The following is a 19,078-nucleotide window of genomic DNA, read 5'->3' as shown; positions in this document are numbered from 1 at the left end:
TTGAAAATTACCAAGGGCAGTGGCCACATTAACTGAAATAAGATTTGACTTTTGTAGTTCCTCTCAATGTTAAAAGATTTTACGCTACTTATCACAACAGGAACGAGAAGCCAATGGGCTTTGCTTCCTACCACAATTTGAAAATATTTTTCCTCCCAGTAACTTTGAAAAACACGATTTTCTCTGCTGAAGCGTACGTGCTTTCTTTAAGGGCTGTTCTGACATAATTTAAAGCTTGAATATATATAAAAATTGAGCAAACAGCCTACCCTATTATCTTATAGCATTTGTAACTAGGCTACGTTATATCCAGTTCAATAAAAAGCTCACAAAATGGAGTAAAATCGAGAAGAACTGGAGAGCTGCGGCAGGATTTTGCCTTAACCAAGTAACTATAGCAGCATAGCTGTTACTCGTGCAACTAAAATGTTCTTGGACGTTACCTTGAAACAACAATGACGTAGCAATCGCAGTCTATTCACAACTTTCCTCTCATCCAACCAAGCGCCACTGATTCATTCGCTCAGCAGAACGCGATGAGCGCATTTCATTATCGAATGTTAACAAAACGTTTACATTACATCATGAAATACCGATTTCTAGGATTGCCGGAATTCCGGTATTTGGCAAACCTGCAGCAAGTGCTGCGTTGCCTACAGTTGACTCATCGACCTCGACCGTGAAAATTGACACTCAAGTCTGGTGGTGAGCTGACTTAGGTTTGAGAGCCGATCGGAGCGCATTTGAGTGTGAGTATACTTTTTGGCGTGAGTTGATTTAGGAAATCGTGGCTGAGTAGAGAATCGCCACTCGGGAGCAGATGAGTTGGTCTCCCCCCTTAATTATAACCTCCAGACTCCCAGCCGAGCAAGGGTACTTTCTATATATGAATTATATTTATTTTTTGTTATAAATTAATTTTTTTCAATTTTTTTGTGGAATTTCCAAACGTCAATGGGAACCGCAACAAGGGTAGCTGAAAGTCGCATGCGGCTCTCGGAGCCGTGGTTGGGAATCACTGGTTCAGGTGGTTCCGTCTAGTTTTACCGGGAGTTGAAAATAGTGCAATGATGGTTACTTTAATGTCACAATACCGCAACACCTCAAGGTATGACCAATAGCCAATGTACGATGTCCAATAAATGTTCGAAAATATCGACAGAATATTTCCGAAGTCTAAATTTGTTTACCCTCATCAGTTCAAACCGATAGCTCCTTAGGGATGTAATCATGACAATCAGACGGTAAGGGTTTTGTTGCGTTGTGCCCAATTTAGAATAGAGTTGGGGAATAAATACCGAATTGACAGCAGCATATTGTGTTTAGACGGAACAACAAAGAGTTATTGTGACAAATACTAGGGCCTTACCCACAACAATGTACTGGTATGTAGTACGATTCGGAAGTATTCGTGTAGATCTATGGAATTGACTACAATTGCTAAACGTCATGATGCCATTTAAATCCTAGTCTACTGTTGCGGAAGTAGTGTCTTCATGAGAGACCCGTAACCAGCAAAATCGTTGTTTATCACCAACCGATTACGTTCGAGCATCACTCATTATGATGGCATAGCAGTATGGATGACGTGGAAAGTTCAAATATATACCTTTTGTAAAACTACTAAGAAAATAATGACAATTTCACACCATATAAAGATAAATTAGTATGTTTTCGACCGTGTCTGTTTCATTGCACATTGTTCGATGCTGTGGATTTACCACTACATCCCATAAAATACGGTTCTCGTTGAAAGTGGCGTACAATGGCAGTACTCGAAAAAACAAATGCCGATAAGATGGGAACCAGGCACTCCACCAGACTGTGAAACCAGTGCTCCAACCACTGAACTAGGGCGACTGCCAACTCTGTAGGCTACCTATTTCCTTTAATTCTATACCGGCACGTTGGTATAGCGTTAATTCATGGAACATGTGAAATGGTATAGTCATGGTGCATACTCGAATAAAAATAGAGAATTGAATAGTATATTCATATTGAAATATTCGGGCTCATTTCAATATGAAAATATTATTCAATTGTATATTGAAGTTTTTTACCCGCAACGGTCCCCTCATATAATAAAGAAACGATGATTGTTCTGAGACGGGAACTGGTCACAATGAAAGGTATATGAATCATATTACGAAATGTATTTCATTAGGCTTCGATACTTATGAACGACGAAATCACCGAGTATTGCTATCGGATAGTAAATGGAAGTTATCGTAACCCCGCATATCCAGTAAAGTCAACAAAACAGTTCCTTGAAACTAAATTTACATAAAATCAGACGAGAACGGTACATATCATATTACATACCCATCACCATCATTCTCTATCTGATGTATTTCTAAGATAGATGACTGTTGCTGCGATTGGCTTAATCCCAGCATAAGCGACGGCGAATATATTTCGCAACTGGCATTTATTCTTTCTGCCCATCTGCCACATTTCCCCTGTCGATTTACATGGAAGACAACGCGCAATCCCCGTCGCAACCCCCACTGGGGAGGAATAGAAAATCGCTCCGTGCGATGTACTTAATAGAAGGATATCAAACAATATCAGTAGTTACACTATGGCTATAGTTGGCGTCACAGGCGACTTACGTTCATGTGTCAGACATTCAATGCAAGAGCAAGTTAGCCTATATTTGGTGCATTTAATGTCGTCATAGTACAGGCATACGTAATAATCAACCGAATATTTTGAAATACTGTTTAAAGTCTGCATATTTCGGTAGTTTTCACACAAAATAAATATGATTTTTTTCGCTATGGGACAGGAGATGTATCCAGAGTGAAATTGTTTATCTGCTTTCGCAAAGATCCTGTATCAATTATCAAGTTATATAACTTTTGAGCATTTCGAATCATATCTTATCTCCGTTACAGCATTATTTGATTTAAACTCGAATTTTCAGCGACCTAAGGCTGCTATCAAATAAATAGTGAGTTCAATATCATTTGAAAGGGCTACAATAATATTTTTTAGTAATAAGACCTCCGCACAGATGGTCAATTTGTGGAGAGAATGGAAGTTTGTGCTGCAGGCAATCGGCGCAAGCCTTTTCTTGCTACCATACGCGGCTGGTCAAGCTGGCCTCGTAACGTTCAGGTGACGAATTGAAATTATCAGGGTGATACGAACTATCCTTCAAGCCCTGTTGATATTTATAGTCTACTTCTGGTGGCCGAGGTGTGGGTGGCGTTAGACTCCATGGTGATCTTTCGTGATCTTATTGACAAAAAAGCAACGACAGAAACGGACAGCGGAGAACAGAACGAAAGCGAAGTTCATTACATAGTAAGTCACATCGGTCGTTGAATCGGTCGTCTGAATCTTCAAAACACAGTGACATAGTCAGTCGTATTCTAGCTAAACCCGTGCATCGTGATTATCAGAACTTAACTATCCAGTGTCCAAACTGTCTGTTTATTCTCCAAGGAATGGAAAAACTGATATTGTTATGGACATTATTTTAGTATACTAACGGATATGAGTAGAAGGGACCCTGATGGCCAATAAGGAAAACTTTCAGTGGTCGCGTATACGGTGATTTCAAGATTTTAAACCTGTATATTCAGACCCTGATACTGACCAGTCTCGGATTGGAAGATTCGAAGACTTCGCGCAACGTTCTACTCGCAGTACTAGTGATCGACTCAGTAATATGTAAGTTTTCGATATTTGTGCTTAGCTGCTCATAGTTAGTAGCGCGAAGCAGAGTTGGATCAATTACATTATTTCAGTTCAATTACAATTACAATTACAATTACTTTCATGCATGTTTCAATTACATTACAATTACAATTACTCCATGCTAAAAATATCAAATTACAATTACAATTACAATTACTCCTTGCATGCTTCAATTACATTACAATTACAATTACAATTGCTGCTGTTGAACATGTAATTGAATATTCATAAATTCAACCGTGCTCCTTGACAACCGTAGCGTCGTATTTAACAACAATTAAAGTCTAGTTCAGGTTGTGTAGTAATAAATGCGTTTATGTGCGTACATAGTATGCTACGTAAGATGTCATTGTGACGTAATATAAGCGTGTTTTGTGTGCTCGGTAATTATGGCTCACGTAATTGGAAATATAAAATGTCATTTACCTAATTTCCTATGGGTTAGGATTAAGGATAGGGTGCAGTATGTCGTTGAAAAAGTATTATAATATATGCACTTGTTGGATTTGCGTATATAGTATATGATTAAAGAAATAATATTATTTTTATCGAGGGACGTAGGAATTAGGATGAGGAGTAAAAACAAAACCGTGCTTTGTCAGATAAGACGTTATATAATATCCAGTGGTCAGGTTAGTTAGCCAGACGAAATAACGATGCAGCATCGTGATCTGAAATCGTATTGTAGATTGCCAACCCACGGATAGATGCGCAAGATGTGAGTCACGGATGAATGCACCGACAAACGTACTGCAGAGCCAGCTAAAAGCAGCAAACTTTATAGTCCTAGAGCTGGCGATCCATGCGTCCAAATTTGATGCATCTGGTCTTTATCGTAAGCTATTGATGTACTAATTCCGAAATTACAAAATAAAATCTCGTCAGGGCTATGTAACTGCTCCAAAATAGCCGTTTAAGACCGACTGTTCTGAAAAGTGAGAGCGATGCAGCAGCATGACCACAACAATTACCAATTACGCCCAGCGATTGTTTAGAACAATGCCGATTCCCAGATTTTCACGACTATTTTGGGATGGTACCATTGCCTGGAAATAAATTTTATTGCGGAATCAGTTCGACACTAGCTTTCGATTAGGACCATAATATCAAATTTCGACGCTTGGATCGCCAGCTATGGGACTATCAATTCTGCTGCTTTTAGCCGGCTCAGCAGTTCGCTTCTCGACGTATTCAATCGTGAGTCACGTGTTGCGAATCCATCCGCTGGTTAGTAATCTAAAATTGTATACAATGGCAGCCGAGGCCAGCATAGCAGTAAAAATAAAAAAAACTTCGCCCGCAAGGGCGCAGTCAAGGGCTTCCGCGAATGGATCCACCAAATTCCTTGTCGACATTTAAAGAGAATGCATTATAAGTCAATTATTTTATGCTGTGCTTGTCAGCCGTCAGGTCTCAATAGCAATTTAATGTAATTGAAATTGTAATTGAGCAAAATTTTTGTCAAATTACAATTACAATTACAATTACACAAAATAAAAATGCTTCAATTACAATTACATTACAATTACATTGAAAAATGTAATTAATTACATTCAATTACAATTACAAATTACAATTGATCCAACTCTGGCGCGAAGCGGATCGGAAATTTCTATAGGCCGTCTCCTGAACCGGATTCGTGAAATGACCGTGATCTGGTCCTATAAAAACGCCGATTATATTCATCTACGAGTAGGGCTAGTTATTTATAGTAAACTGCAAAAACGGTGCATTGTACGTTTCGGGGTCAGGTTAAATCTTTAATATTGCAACGACAAAAAAGGACAATAAAAACTCACTTGTGTATTGAACACGGGTTTGTATTGGCGGCTACTGGCGCGTTATTAGTAGTTGTAACAGTCACGCTCATCGATAGCCTCAATTGCGCTTCTGGCCACATCAAAAAGAACGATCCGGTTCCGATCCTACTCCGGCCGTATCACAAAAATATGAATCCTGCTACGATCCAGCTCTGACCAAAAATGAAAAATAATCCGGCTGGATGTCCAATCCGACTATGATCCATTTCCCCGCAGCAATAAGCAGGGATGGCGTGAATTTTGAAAAGAATTCGAATGCTTTGACGTAATATGAAGAACATCTGGATCAGTGTAATTACCGATTCCGGTAGCGGCGTTCAAATAAAACAAACACACTGCGAACGATTGTATGTCATGCACGTACAGTCGGGCACTGGCGCCTATAATGAATAGCAACTAATTCTCCTGGCAGGGTGAAATATTCACAAGAGAAGCACTTTGTTAGACGTTAAGAGCATCCATTTGCAGTCGTGTTTAAGGGTTTTGGGGAACCGAAACGGTCCCCTCAAATTTCTCCAGCCGATATCCAAAATTTGGACTTGCAACTACAGTAAATAAGTAATGGTTGTTTCTCGCTATGTCTTGTCGACAATACGAATATAGCCTACAATCAATAGCTCAAGTGCGGAAAAAAGAATAAGTGTAAGGCACAGCTAATAGCTGGATGAAAGAGTTATTCACAAAAGAAGTAAGACTTTACTTGATTGTGCAGCAAACTTGTTAATGTTTGTCGTAAAGTAACCTTTGAAATCAGAAATAGCCTAATAAATCATAATTCGTTTAAGAAAATATGGCAATTCTTCGGTATTTAAATGAAACACTTGCGGTCTCTTAAAGTCACTTAGCAGTCACCCAAACCAAACCTCAAAAATACCTGTCTATCGGCAACTATGCTTATATGATTTGCAATATTTTGTCTTCGAATTTTTCACTACTCTTGTATTTCAAATGACATCACACTCATTTTTCAGGTACTACATTTTACTTTGGATCACTTTCTGATATAATTTTGCAAGCGGGATGGCTTGGCAGTCCAACGCCTGCGGAAAGGTATCGCAAATCTGATATTTTGTTAGAAATATGGAGAGATATATGAGCGATTTATCGGAAAATGCTTGGCTTAAATTAGTTTTAGACTAGTGGTTCCCAAAGTGGGCGCCAGCGCCCCCTGCGGATGATAGCGACCTAGTGACGGGCGCTAACTCCCACGTGGTCGATTGGTGGAGTGGCGCTGGGTGTGCGATTATTAACTTTTCAAAATCGTTGTGACTTCTTCTATAATCTTTTCTTTCTATCATAAAGTTGTGGTGGATCAATTGATGAAAACATAGAAGTGATTTGAAAGATTTGGGACACTGGACAATGTGGACACTGGACATAGATGGAGTCTGTGTAGTGTGTCCCTTCTATTTTTGTTATCGACATCATACGTTATTACCATTTCCAAAAATAAACCTCCCCAATATATCTTACATATTACGAAATTACGCTGTAATCCAGTGGTTCCCAACCCTTTTCGACTAATCGCCCCCTTATCAATCTCGACACAAATTTTCGCACCCATATTTACGGATCCAAAAAAGAGGACTTATAATCGTAAAAATTATTCACCTCACTCTGATCGCTGGTGAATTTACTAAAAATAGGTCATTTCACGAGTTGGTAGTTGCTCGGAAAACCGGTTTCCGCGTATACTTTCTGTTGAGTTGACCTTTTGATTCGCGTCAAATGCAGAATAAGCCATCTTCACGTTCCCTTTTTGACCGTGTTAATTAAATATATCTCGCCGGACGCTCTAATATTTTCGGCATCTATCGCCCCCTTGTGTCTCAAAATGTCCCACTGGATCGGGGGGGGTGGGGGGGGTATCAACCACGTTGGAAACCACTGCTGCAATCTTTTAGGAATGGCTTGAAGTAGCTTCATTGCCAATAAAATCCGTCATCATGGTCTGATGTGTCCCACGTTGAAGTCAGATTTGAAGCCCATGTCCTTAAGGTTTGGGGATAAATCAGAAGGGGTTCGACGTGCGGCCCGCGAAAGAAATATAACGCGTACAACAGTTTCATTACTTTTGCTATCGTATTTTGGATACACATTCGTGCTCGTGTTAGGTATAGATTTTGATATGTCCTCGATATGTGTGTAACTTTATATTTGTATTAACTATTCATCGTAGAAGCGTATATTTAAGGTTTCATGGTTATAATGCTGTTGGCATTGTCTGCCTTGGAGGTAAACCAAAAGTAGAACCAACAGATTGTTCCTCACAGATTCAACTTTACATCCGCTTCTAAGAATCGGTACAGCCCCCTTTCATCCCAATCCTAGCAAATTTGTCATGTCAATGTTTCTGACGTGTGTACGTTATCATTAAATTATCGTTTGATTTGATTTAAATATATACATAGATATCAGCTCTCCCCGGTCCCTATATAATTACATAAAAATATTGCGCTTTAGGTTATAATCCCAATTTAATATAGTGCGGCGCGCGGATGGATTCAGATCTTGAATGCCGCCCGTTAGCTTAAAAAATTGCCCACCCCTGGCATAGATCATGCTGCTGGTAAATGTATATAGTCAATGCATATTTTATTTGCAGACCAGGCTATCATCTCCTTATACATATCATGGCAGCCTGTTATTTGATAGTTGCTGAAGATGGTGAGTGGCTTATCGAATAATAGTGACTATGTACTGATTAATATTACTTATAGTAACTAGGGATGGTGTGAACCTCTGAAAGGTTCAGGTTCGTGTGAACGGAAACCTTTTTGAAAGGTTCTGTGTGAACGCGTACGTGAACCCCATGACGTCACGTGACGTCATATTGCTAATTCCAACCCTACATTTCAGTGAAGTGATAGCCTATGCCCTATATTAATGTACAAACACGATACCTGTAGATACGTTTTAAATATCACCAAATGTATCAACTGGGGCAATTAAATTATATATTAATCTCCTAAAATCAATATCTTCCGTTACTTTGCCAACAATTTCGACGAGGACTTGCCTAGGAATATAAGCTTACGTGTTAACGGTTTAGGCCAGACCGGACAATATATTCGGCGTCTGAGTAAAACGGGTTTCTATACTTGCTACCGATATTATTACACTTTAACAAGTTATACAGCAGTAGCCAACACCCCAATCGCACGGATTTGGTTTACATAATACAATAAACATATGACCCCATAAGACTGCTAGATTTTTTACATCAGACAACGATATCAATTTCATTGATTGGTTGAATAAGCATCAGGCGCTGACTATGTAGTGTATTTACCTCTTGATGTTGTGTGATTGCGGGTCAAGCTCACAGCAGAGAGTCACTAAATATTCACAAACGGAAAGCTGGATATTATTTCGAGCAAACTTTTGTAACGAAGCAAGTAAAATGTTTGAGATTGTCAAGGTGCATGCACGTTTAGTGTTGATTTTCCCAATGCTGTCAGCGCCTTGCATAGAGTGGCCCGCAGTTGAAATGCAGTAAATTTCAACCAAAGATGATATAATGAAGTGAAAATTCTAATATATGAAAAAGGTTCACAGTGCAGAACCTACCAAGGTTCGTTTGTGAACGTGAACCTCTAAATTTCTGAGGTTCACACCAGGGCTGTGGAGTCGGTAAATTTTACCACCGACTCCGACTCCGACTCCGACTCCACACATTTTCAATATACCGACTCCGACTCCGACTCCTGGGTCTTTAAACGTACCGACTCCGACTCCCGACTCCGACTCCAGCATTATTACCAATTTACTTCGAAAATTATAAGCCACATTGTCGGTTGAACGACGATCATACAACCATTAAACATATGCAAACATATGATTAACAGGGGCATGCTAAATTGCTTCATTGTGGCACAGCTCGAATTATCCACTATGCAATTAATATGAAAGAAAGATTTGCTAAATATCCTTCCCTTTTCAAGTTTTTATAACATGGACTCTCTAATATCCTGAAATGTATGAATCATTTAAATATGGCAGATATTCAATCCTGTATGTAAAAATGTAGATAAAATATCCAAGTTTAGCTCTTGTGTATGAGTCAGCAACTAATAAAGAGATTGAACTTACTAATTTTGTCATTGCACACTATCCTCATTACAAGCACACACACTCTTACTACTAATAGACATTATTGGTCATAAATGGAATTTAGTTAAGTAGTCAGAGACCATAATAGCCTATGTCTAGTCTACATGTACTTAATCAAGTATTCAAGGCTTGGGACTTGCAGTCTTTCGTAATCATTTGTTCGACCCAAACAGCTAAGCTACACTATAAATATTTTTAATTTTGTCAAGTGGGAAGCATCGTTTGGTCACATTTACATCATTTTTACAATTTTACAAATCCAGCCGATGCATCTGCTCTGTCACAGTATCATGGTATAATTCCAAAAATTGCATCAATTTTGACTGCATCGCGAAAACGCATATTGCGATTTTCTTCCCCTGTGCAACTGAGTTGTAATTTGCAAGTAATGTCTAATTTAATGTATATCAGGGGTGAGCAACATTTTCGGCCAAAGGGACACATGAGATTTACGAACCATTGCGCGGGCAACTGGAATGTTGATAACCTTTTTTTAGTCGCCCGATAGGAGCGAACGGAATTAGGTAACTTTGCAAACAAGACTTATATTAATACGCTCTAAAATTGATAACAATATGTCATGCAACTGTGCAGTGCGCAATCAGGTCTTGGTCGCGCGAAGCGCGGAACTTTTTTGCAAGATAATGACTGAATTATATCAATAAATATGTTGCTAACATACATAGGGGGTCGCATCTGTATATCATCTCGGCTCATTTGGCAAGGACAGGATTATTCGACGTTTAGACATAGCAAAATCGACGGTATAAGTGAACATGCCTCTATCATTTTGTGCAAATGTTTTGTCGACGATGTCGCTGCGAGTGCACAAGCGAAGCCGCATGTTGGACGACACGTTATCTCCTAATTGCGAATATAGTTAGACTCAATTCTGTGAATAAAATGTATTAATAATTTTCAGAAGGGGGCTCAAATACTGAATGCAAGAAATCTAGTGACAATGAATCATGCGAAGTACTGAGAAAAATTTCAAGTCAAATAAATCTGCTATGAAATATTCTACTTCATGCTCATATACGAAGATCTGGGATAAATGTGGCTGGCCCTGGATACGTCAATGCGTCAGAACTGTTGTTTTAGTCATCATCAAATTTCGCGGTCATGCTAATCAAATTTTGGTTGGCCTTGCAATTGTACCTGATGTCATAAATAATTTCGAGAATTACCTCGCAGGTCACACCTAACTTTCTCGTGTGCCAAATTTGGCCTGCGTGCCACGGACTGGCCGCACCTGATCTGTATGGTTATTAATAACAGTCAATGGTGGTATACATGAAAATTCTATTGAAAATTCTTTGAAAGCAAATGTTTTCATGATAGAGAAGTTGGGCGGAGTCGGATCGAAGTCAGGGTCATTCTCACAAACTCCGACTCTGACTCCAGTCAGTATTTTCCCCACGACTCCGACGCCGACTCCAGCTATTATAGTTTTCACGACTCCGACTCCGACTCCATCAAGCGAAAATTACCGAGACTCCGACTCCGACTCCACAGCCCTGGTTCACACGCAGCACGCGAACGTGAACCTCACCTTGATGTCTCCGTTACAGTCACCGAAAGAATAGGAAGACAGACAGCAGTTCTGATTGGAAAGCGGGTATGCGGATATTTTAATGACATTTGTAGGCTAAGTTCTGGCAACCAGCTAAACATTATATTAATTAGCTTGAAAATCCTAAGATTGACCTAAAGTTGCTATGCATATAGTGACGGATTCTGACATTGATGCTCCTGAGACAAATTCTGATCGTGGTGAAGAACCTCTCTCCTAGAGCATTATTAACGAACGCAGAAAGTCACTTCCACTTTCACATAGGGATATGGGTTAGTAGGTATTTTTTCCAGCGATATAAAACCGATCGCTTCTATACGCCGTAACTAATGCCAAACAGTCAGTGTCGAAGTATTAAACGCATTAGCTTATTTCTGTCTACAGCGTTTGAAGAGATATTGGCCAAATTGATGATTTTTTGGTATAAAAAAATTTGAAAATTACAAAGTTTTCTCTAGGTTCCCGTGGGCTGACAGCGAAATTTCTTGTACTAGACTGTACAGTGTACATCTCTAATAGTTCCATCGTTTTCGCGCACTATAGCTTATTCATGTCTGCAGAGGTTGAGGAGATATTGGCCAAATTGGTGATTTTTGGTATACGAAAATTCCAAAATAACAGAGTTTTTTCTATAAGCTCCCGTGGGCTGACAGCGAAGATTCTTGTACTAATAGAGTTTATAAATCGAAGAGTTACATGGTAATTTTGGTGTCCGGACAATACCGAGAAAACCATTACCGAGAATGCCATTACCGAGAATGAACACCACCGAGAATGGACATTACCGAGAATGGACACCACCGAGAATGGACATTACCGAGAATGGACACCACCGAGAATGGACATTACCGAGAATGCAATGTATGCAATGCAGGCATGTTATGCATATGCACAGGTCGTGTGAGTGCATCACGGCGTTGCCACATTCGGTATCGATGCTCAGGTATCAATTTCTCGACAATGTCAGTCCCAGTAAGCTATATTCTTGACATTGGCCATTCTCGGTAATGTCCATTCTCGGTGGTGTCCATTCTCGGCAATGACCATTCTCGGTAATGTCCGTTCCCGGTAATGTCCATTCTCGGTAATGGCATTCTCGGTAATGTCCATTCTCGGTAATGGTTTTCTCGGTATTGGTATAGAACCGGTAATTTTCCAAGTACACTGTAAAAAATAAAAACCTCGATTTACCGCGAAATGTTTGGAAGCACGGTAGCCAGACATTTCGTGGTAATCTAACATTACCGTTAGTCAATGCAAATTCAACTTACACTCGTCCGGTAATCTCACTTTACACGCCAGACTGTAATGTTACAGTCCCCTCCGGGTATATCCAATCTACATGTTCTCCTGTACATTTGAGAGCGAGACCGCCTACCTACCTACCTACATGCTGTCCCTGCAAATCAGGATACATTCCAGCTTGTAAATTAACGTACGTACATCCATACCTATCGCAAAGCAACCCGATGCTAAAATATCGCAAAATTTTCTTCACACTTCCAAAACGACAGTGGAACAAACTGTATATTCATTCATGATATCACGATGAAGGGGTAATCGATGGAAAAGTATTGCTGCTGGAGGTCTAATTCTTCTTCAGGAGACATGCAGTAACACGAGTGGTCGCAAGAAAAGATGAATTAATTCCACCACCGGCGAAACTTCCAATTATTTCTTTTTCTCGTCCTCATTCCTTCTGTGTAACTAGTATCTTGCAGTTCCACTAAAAAGAATTCATGAGTAAGTCGCTATATAAAGCAAAGTTCCTAACCTAGACATGACATTATAAAGACTACTAAGACAAATAGGCTAACAAAAATATAAGGTAACATGTTTTGAAGTACCGGTACTGGTACATTGTGTGATGAAGGCTCCGCCTTGTACATGATATAGCAGAGATTCATGACTTAGTTTAGCTAATGTATTGAAGCAAAATGTTCCTCACCAATTCCACTCTGGATATGAGGTGGCATGTGTGCCAAACAAATCCGGCAGTGGATGAAAACATGTCTATGCTATGGCCCGAAAATGACATAAACAAGCCAACAGTTTCAACTCCTCCGCGGCGGAGTATGTGGTGTCACAGGTCACTATATAAGTCGACTAGTATCCCAAAATAGAACAGAGAATGCGGAGAATGAAATATTTCAATCATGAAATCAAAGTGGTGTGCACATTGCACAGTCGCATATATTCACGGTAACGAATACTATGTCGTACCGTACCTTTAACGATGCGTATCCCATTCAGCGTTCCTTGGAATCTTCCACGATCGTGTCCGCTTCCTTCAAGCACAACAAACCTCGCTCCACCCTTTGCTCAAATCTCAATAATGGCCAGATAACGATATGACACTCGAACGATTTCGAAATACCTCGTATTCATCCGCTGACATGCCACCAATAATATTTGCTGGCCACGTTATAATGTTTGACTTAGGTTATTTCTCTTTCATACAGAAACATTTATCATGACATATAGTTCCTTTCTTTTCCATCTAATTTCGTATAAATTGATATTTATCCCAAGTGTTGTTCACTACTTACTGTACTTACTAAACGAGACACTCCTTGTGATGTCACAGTTGTGCGTTGGCTGTTTACTACGAATCTCAGAAAACCAGTAACGCGTAACGGTATCCTATTGTAACCTATTACAGGTCGCCTTGTCCGCCATTAGCAAATGGTCAACTGAGCATGCGGTGCTGATATCTCTAGTTTCCCGAACAATATTATACATCCTAAACTGATTTTCTAACTTATCAGCCGTATCCGTAACAACGAACGTAACCAGCGAGAACGGCCATATAGCCTTATAATATAATATAATGGCTATGGTGTAACTACATTAGCTACGATTGTCAGTTGTTTCTTGTACCCTACTATGTACTATACTAAAATTGGTACTAGGGCCAACAATTTCCGTACGACAGACCCCAGTTTCGCGAACGAGGTTGAATCAAGTCAAATCACCTCGAGAATGAAATATCAGTAACATTCATTTCCACGTATATATTGGCTGCAACGATTATGAAGCTAATCAATCTTCCCAATTGCCTGGTAAACTGCAGTTACGAGTAACTGTCAGTAATTTTGCGAAGAAATTCTGGTAACTTGACTTACAGCTAAACTAAGGTAATATTACATATCAAAATGTAAAATTACAAGCTACGCACAGTTATTGGCTGCGACCGGTAATTCGTTGTAAAATTGACAGAGATTTCCCAGTAAATCTACCAGATTTTTTACAGTGTAGGCAATGCTGTAAATGTGTAGCCAAGATTGATTGGATTGCTCTTTGATTGTCAGTTCTCTCCACAAATGCAAAAACTACATTGAGCCCGCATGCTGCAGACGGAATGGAGCAACTCAGCATCCCCATTCTGCTATTTAGAAAACTTGTGAATATGCAACTATAAGCATGCTGATCACATTTGTAAGTGCTGGCACGTCACAAGATCGGTCAGTGGGGCAAGGGAGCGAACCTAGAATTGTGTTTTTGTCAAATTGACGTATTCTGACGTGAAAAGTCGACATCGTGGTGGTAATGTCTACTAGAGCAGTGCTCTTCAACCGTTAGTCCGCGGCACACTGATGCGCCGTGAGAGCTTCTCAAGTGTATCGCGACATCAGCTAAATTTATCTGTTTTAGTCATTTTTATTGAGGCGATAATTTAGCAAAATGTGCATGAAGGCACAATCGTCCTAAAAGTCGGTATCATACGTGAAGTCCATCAGTTCTGTATCTGATTTGAAGAGTGAAATCTATGCCACGAATCAATCACCGCGGCACACTTATTATACTGCTTGTTTTCACTGTACCTTAACGGGGCGAAAGTATTCAACTGGTCAGTGGTCATAGAGTCTCTTGAATTTCGAACACTAGTATATCGCCGCAATCACAAGCTGCGACGTATACAAAGCATCAGTAGCTTCGTTCGCTTAAATCAGGGGTGGGCAAACTACGGCCCGCGGGCCGCATGCGGCCCGCAACACCGTTTTGTGCGGCCCGCGAGTGTCTAAGGAAACTAATTAAAAATATTGACAAAATGCGTACTAAAAATCGAATTAATGCAGGGATTTGATTAAACTTTTTCTTAGTATGTGTAACCATGATAATTCTAAGGCAGTGGTTCTCAAATTGGGGGGATCGCCCCCCTTTGGGGCGTGAAAGCGTTTGAAGGGGGGCGCGAAGCTGAGCTCAACTGAAAATTTTTCTCGCGCTGGGCGCGATTCACATTCACTTCAATATTAAATTATTGCTCTGTATTTAATCTGAATTCCATATTTTAAAATCTCACATAAACAGTCGTAACCTTCCATGTCATCAAACTGTCCGTGAGGTTTGCTAACATCGTGGTTGCGTTCTGTGATACGACGATGAAGGGGGCGCGGATTCTTTCACCATCATAAGGGGGTGGGGCGTATCATAAAAAGTTCTAAGGTAAATACTTCCCATATTAATTTTGATGTTTAATTTCTGGCGCGACAGCCCGATCTCAAGGCCCAAGCAGTTTGGAAGGTTTCAACTGCTAAACATCACAGAAATCCTAAACGAGATTGACATAATTCGGATCACGAATGTGATTTCAGATTGGCCAATCCAGTTTTAATTATTTAGGTGATGTGCTTTTAAAAAACGATTCGCACGTGTCTTAGGTAGATTCATTCTCTGTATGCGTAGAATTAAGGTATTTATTATATTTTATCTACACATAGTAGAAACGTGTTTGCAGCTAACATGGTTAATGATAATGATGCTGTCAGCATTGTGTGTCCTGGAACTGAACCGAAAGTGGAATTAGCAAATCTAATAACAGATCACTGCGCACAGATATAAATTTCAATCCTGTTCTAAGAATCGGGGCAACCGATTGTCATCTCTATAGTTTTGACAAATTGGTTATTGAGGTCGACTAGCCTATGAAATCTCGCCACTGTTTCTGACACGTGTACGATATCATCAAAGCAATGTTTGGTTTGTTCTAAATAAGCATATATATTATCTCCGTGTCCTCGCTATATAATCAAACAACAATATTGCGTTTTGGTTCATAATCCCAATTTTATGTATAGTGCGGCCCGCAGATGGATTCAGACGTTGAATGCGGCCCGCGAGCTCAAAAGTTTGCCCACCCCTGGCTTAAATAGATGATAATTCAGCAGTGCCATCTATCTTGGAAAACAAATGCTGCAAATACACTAGCACTAGCACTAGCACTAGCACATCATTTTGAATTGTGTTTGAAAGCCAAAGTTCACTGAATAATTGAGATAGTCGCCTTGAAATGGGTAATGCATGCGATTACGGAAAGCAGTCGGTAATTTTCCGTAGTAATCGACATTCGATAATATGAAAATAATTAAAATCAACACAGACCAGCTCCATCTCTTATATGACCCGCACACTAGAGCCACTGTTTTCGCGCTTTATAACTGTATTCAACCGGCCTCCAAGTTTTGTCAGTCCCGTTGTTTGCGAATGAAGGCGTTGCCAGAATAGAATCTCAATTATCCGTAATATTATATAATATTATATGGATAATAAAGCATTTCAGCGAAATACAAAGATAAGCAGTTGGAGGTAACATTTTGGCAACATTTTATTGGTCTGCTCCGCAAGCGATCAAAGATTTGAATCAGGCCTGCGAAACAAATTGAGTTTGACACCCCTGATTTAGATGGTAGACATATCCATTGATTCTTGATACCCCCGAAATGCTGACATGTATCGGAGCTTATAAATCGAAGTAAGCGCTGACATTAGACCAATATATCGAAATACTTATATTTACAGTGAATACAAAATGAGGATCGCATAAAAACAGCTTCAAAGTTATGGAAAAGCATCCGTCAATTACAAAAACTGTCCTATAGCGACGTCCTTGAAAGCAATAGTTTTGCAGCGTAGGGCGGTGCAGCCATGCATGTGTTTCGCATAGTTATCAATATTTGAAGAGTGTTAGCTTGTACCAGGGGCTCTCAGCCCATTCTTGGCCATGGCCCATTTTCCGGTTTGAAAATGTGCTGTGGCCCACCTCTTACCTCAGTGCAGTGGTTCCTAACCGGTGGGGAATTCCCTGACCTGCTTCCAGTTATTATTTAATCGAAATTATTTCAGTTGCTGTTAGCCGTAGGTTGTCATAACCAGTGGAAAAAGCCGCCGTTTGTCCCTCCCGTTTTCTAGTTGTACATGCTTACTCCATACGTGCCACTACGTCTCATCAGAGTCGGATGAAAAGGTTTATGAATATATTATTAGCGTTTAACATGACAAATATAACTTAACTCACATTAATTCTAAAATTTTCTTCATAGCTTTGTGGCCCTCCTCAAAATGCTCCTGTGGCCCACCAGTGGGCAATGCCCCACCCTTTCAGAACCCCTGGCTTAGACAGATGTGATACCAGTTGTTACCCATCTACACATCATGGAGAATATAAACGCATAAACTATATTCGCTCAATTTAAATTATACAAGAGTGTTGGTACAGGTGATCACTGTGCAATGTAAGTACCGAACCGTCTAAGAAACAGAGATACGTTGCTATTAGATTAATCTACCGCTACTACTACTACTGATCATTTTGTTCGTGGTCAATTTATTTGTGATGCAACAATAGGGTATCAATGAAACTTACAATCAGTGAATTACTAATTACTCTCACAAGTGTTACATAGGTAGTCTATCCATGCCATGCTGAGGTCAAACATGACCAAGGTGAAACAGAAACATGTAAAATTCACATCCGCAGTGACATCTTTCAAGGCGACTCACTTTCGCCACTTCTATTCCGCCTCAGCTTAGCTCCACTCAGTGAGTTGCTGAAAAAAAATAAAGCAGGATACGAGATGAAAAAAGCAAACTCAGAAGTTCAAAAGATTCATTACCTTTTGTTCATGGATGATCTGAAACTGTATGTGAAATCCGATGCGGACCTGAATAACCAAATGAAAATTGTTCATGAGTTTTCGGAAGATATGAAAATGAAATTTGGCTTGGATAAATGCTCAAAACTTACCATACGACGTGGCAGAACCACCAGCACTGGCGACATGAATTTGAAAATGGATGGAGTCATAACAGAATTTAATGCTGAAGATCACTATAAATATCTAGGGATCTGTGAAAGCGACAACATTAAACATGCTGAAATGAAATCACGTCTAAAAAAGAATACCTTAGCAGGCTCAAGTCAATCCTCAAAACTGAACTCAATTCCCAAAAGAAAATCAATGCGATAAACAGTCTTGCAATGGCCATCTTGAGATATAGCTTTGGTGTGGTGAACTGGTGCAAAGACGAAATAGAAAAATTGGACACAACGACAACTGATGACAATTCACCACATGCATCACCCAAAATCTGATACACAAAGACTTTACATCCCCAGAAAAAATAGTGGTCGAGGACTACACGAAATTGAACAGTCATTCAAAACAGAAATCATTGGCTTGTCACAGTACATCTACAACAGCGATAATATCTACTGCAAACTCATTGTAGAAGAAGACAGCGAAAAGCAAAATCTCTTGGCTATCGACATGACAAGTACGCCAGAGAAGTCAACATGGAAACAACCAACCTGTACATTGTGGAAAACACCATCGCCAAACCCACAACAATAGCAAAAGCTGCACGAGTTCAATACAAAAATGCAACGCTCAAAATGAGAGAAACGATATGGGAGTCGATGCCTCTTCATGGACAGCACAAGAAGTTAACTTCACAGCCCCATGTAGACGAGCTTTCACGGACCTGGCTATCCAGCTCTGGCATGAAACCGGCAAGCGAAGGATTCATTTTTCGCAGCACTAGACCAATCGCTCCCAACAAAATACTATCGCAAAAGAATTCTGAAGCA

General features: G+C 39.9%; 2 protein-coding genes and 1 long non-coding RNA gene across 5 annotated transcripts in view; 1 reads left to right on the top strand and 2 right to left on the bottom strand.

The window, feature by feature from the left end:
* Positions 1 to 19,078, bottom strand: part of LOC145439890 (retinoic acid receptor beta-like) — a 214,023-nt gene that overhangs the window by 146,154 nt on the left and 48,791 nt on the right. The window lies entirely within an intron of this gene.
* On the top strand, positions 2,634 to 11,364 carry LOC145439380 (uncharacterized). Its single transcript, XM_080316862.1, has 7 exons — positions 2,634 to 2,953; positions 3,017 to 3,120; positions 3,183 to 3,309; positions 3,591 to 3,678; positions 6,497 to 6,575; positions 8,131 to 8,192; positions 11,210 to 11,364. The coding sequence occupies exons 2-7, from the start codon at positions 3,017 to 3,019 to the stop codon at positions 11,347 to 11,349; spliced, it is 600 nt and encodes a 199-aa protein (XP_080172988.1). The 5' UTR covers positions 2,634 to 2,953; the 3' UTR covers positions 11,350 to 11,364.
* Positions 12,362 to 14,469, bottom strand: LOC145439553 (uncharacterized). Its single transcript, XR_013915270.1, has 3 exons — positions 13,440 to 14,469; positions 12,663 to 12,937; positions 12,362 to 12,610 (listed from the first exon to the last, which is right to left on the bottom strand). It is a non-coding gene; the product is annotated as an uncharacterized LOC145439553 (long non-coding RNA).

This window comes from Botryllus schlosseri, chromosome 5 (genome assembly GCF_051294905.1).
Source record: "Botryllus schlosseri isolate E-star chromosome 5, Bs_hap1, whole genome shotgun sequence".
In the NCBI taxonomy this organism is placed as follows: domain Eukaryota; kingdom Metazoa; phylum Chordata; class Ascidiacea; order Stolidobranchia; family Styelidae; genus Botryllus; species Botryllus schlosseri.
The sequence above is the reverse complement of the archived record's forward strand: the minus strand, read 5'-3'. Positions and strand labels throughout refer to the sequence as shown.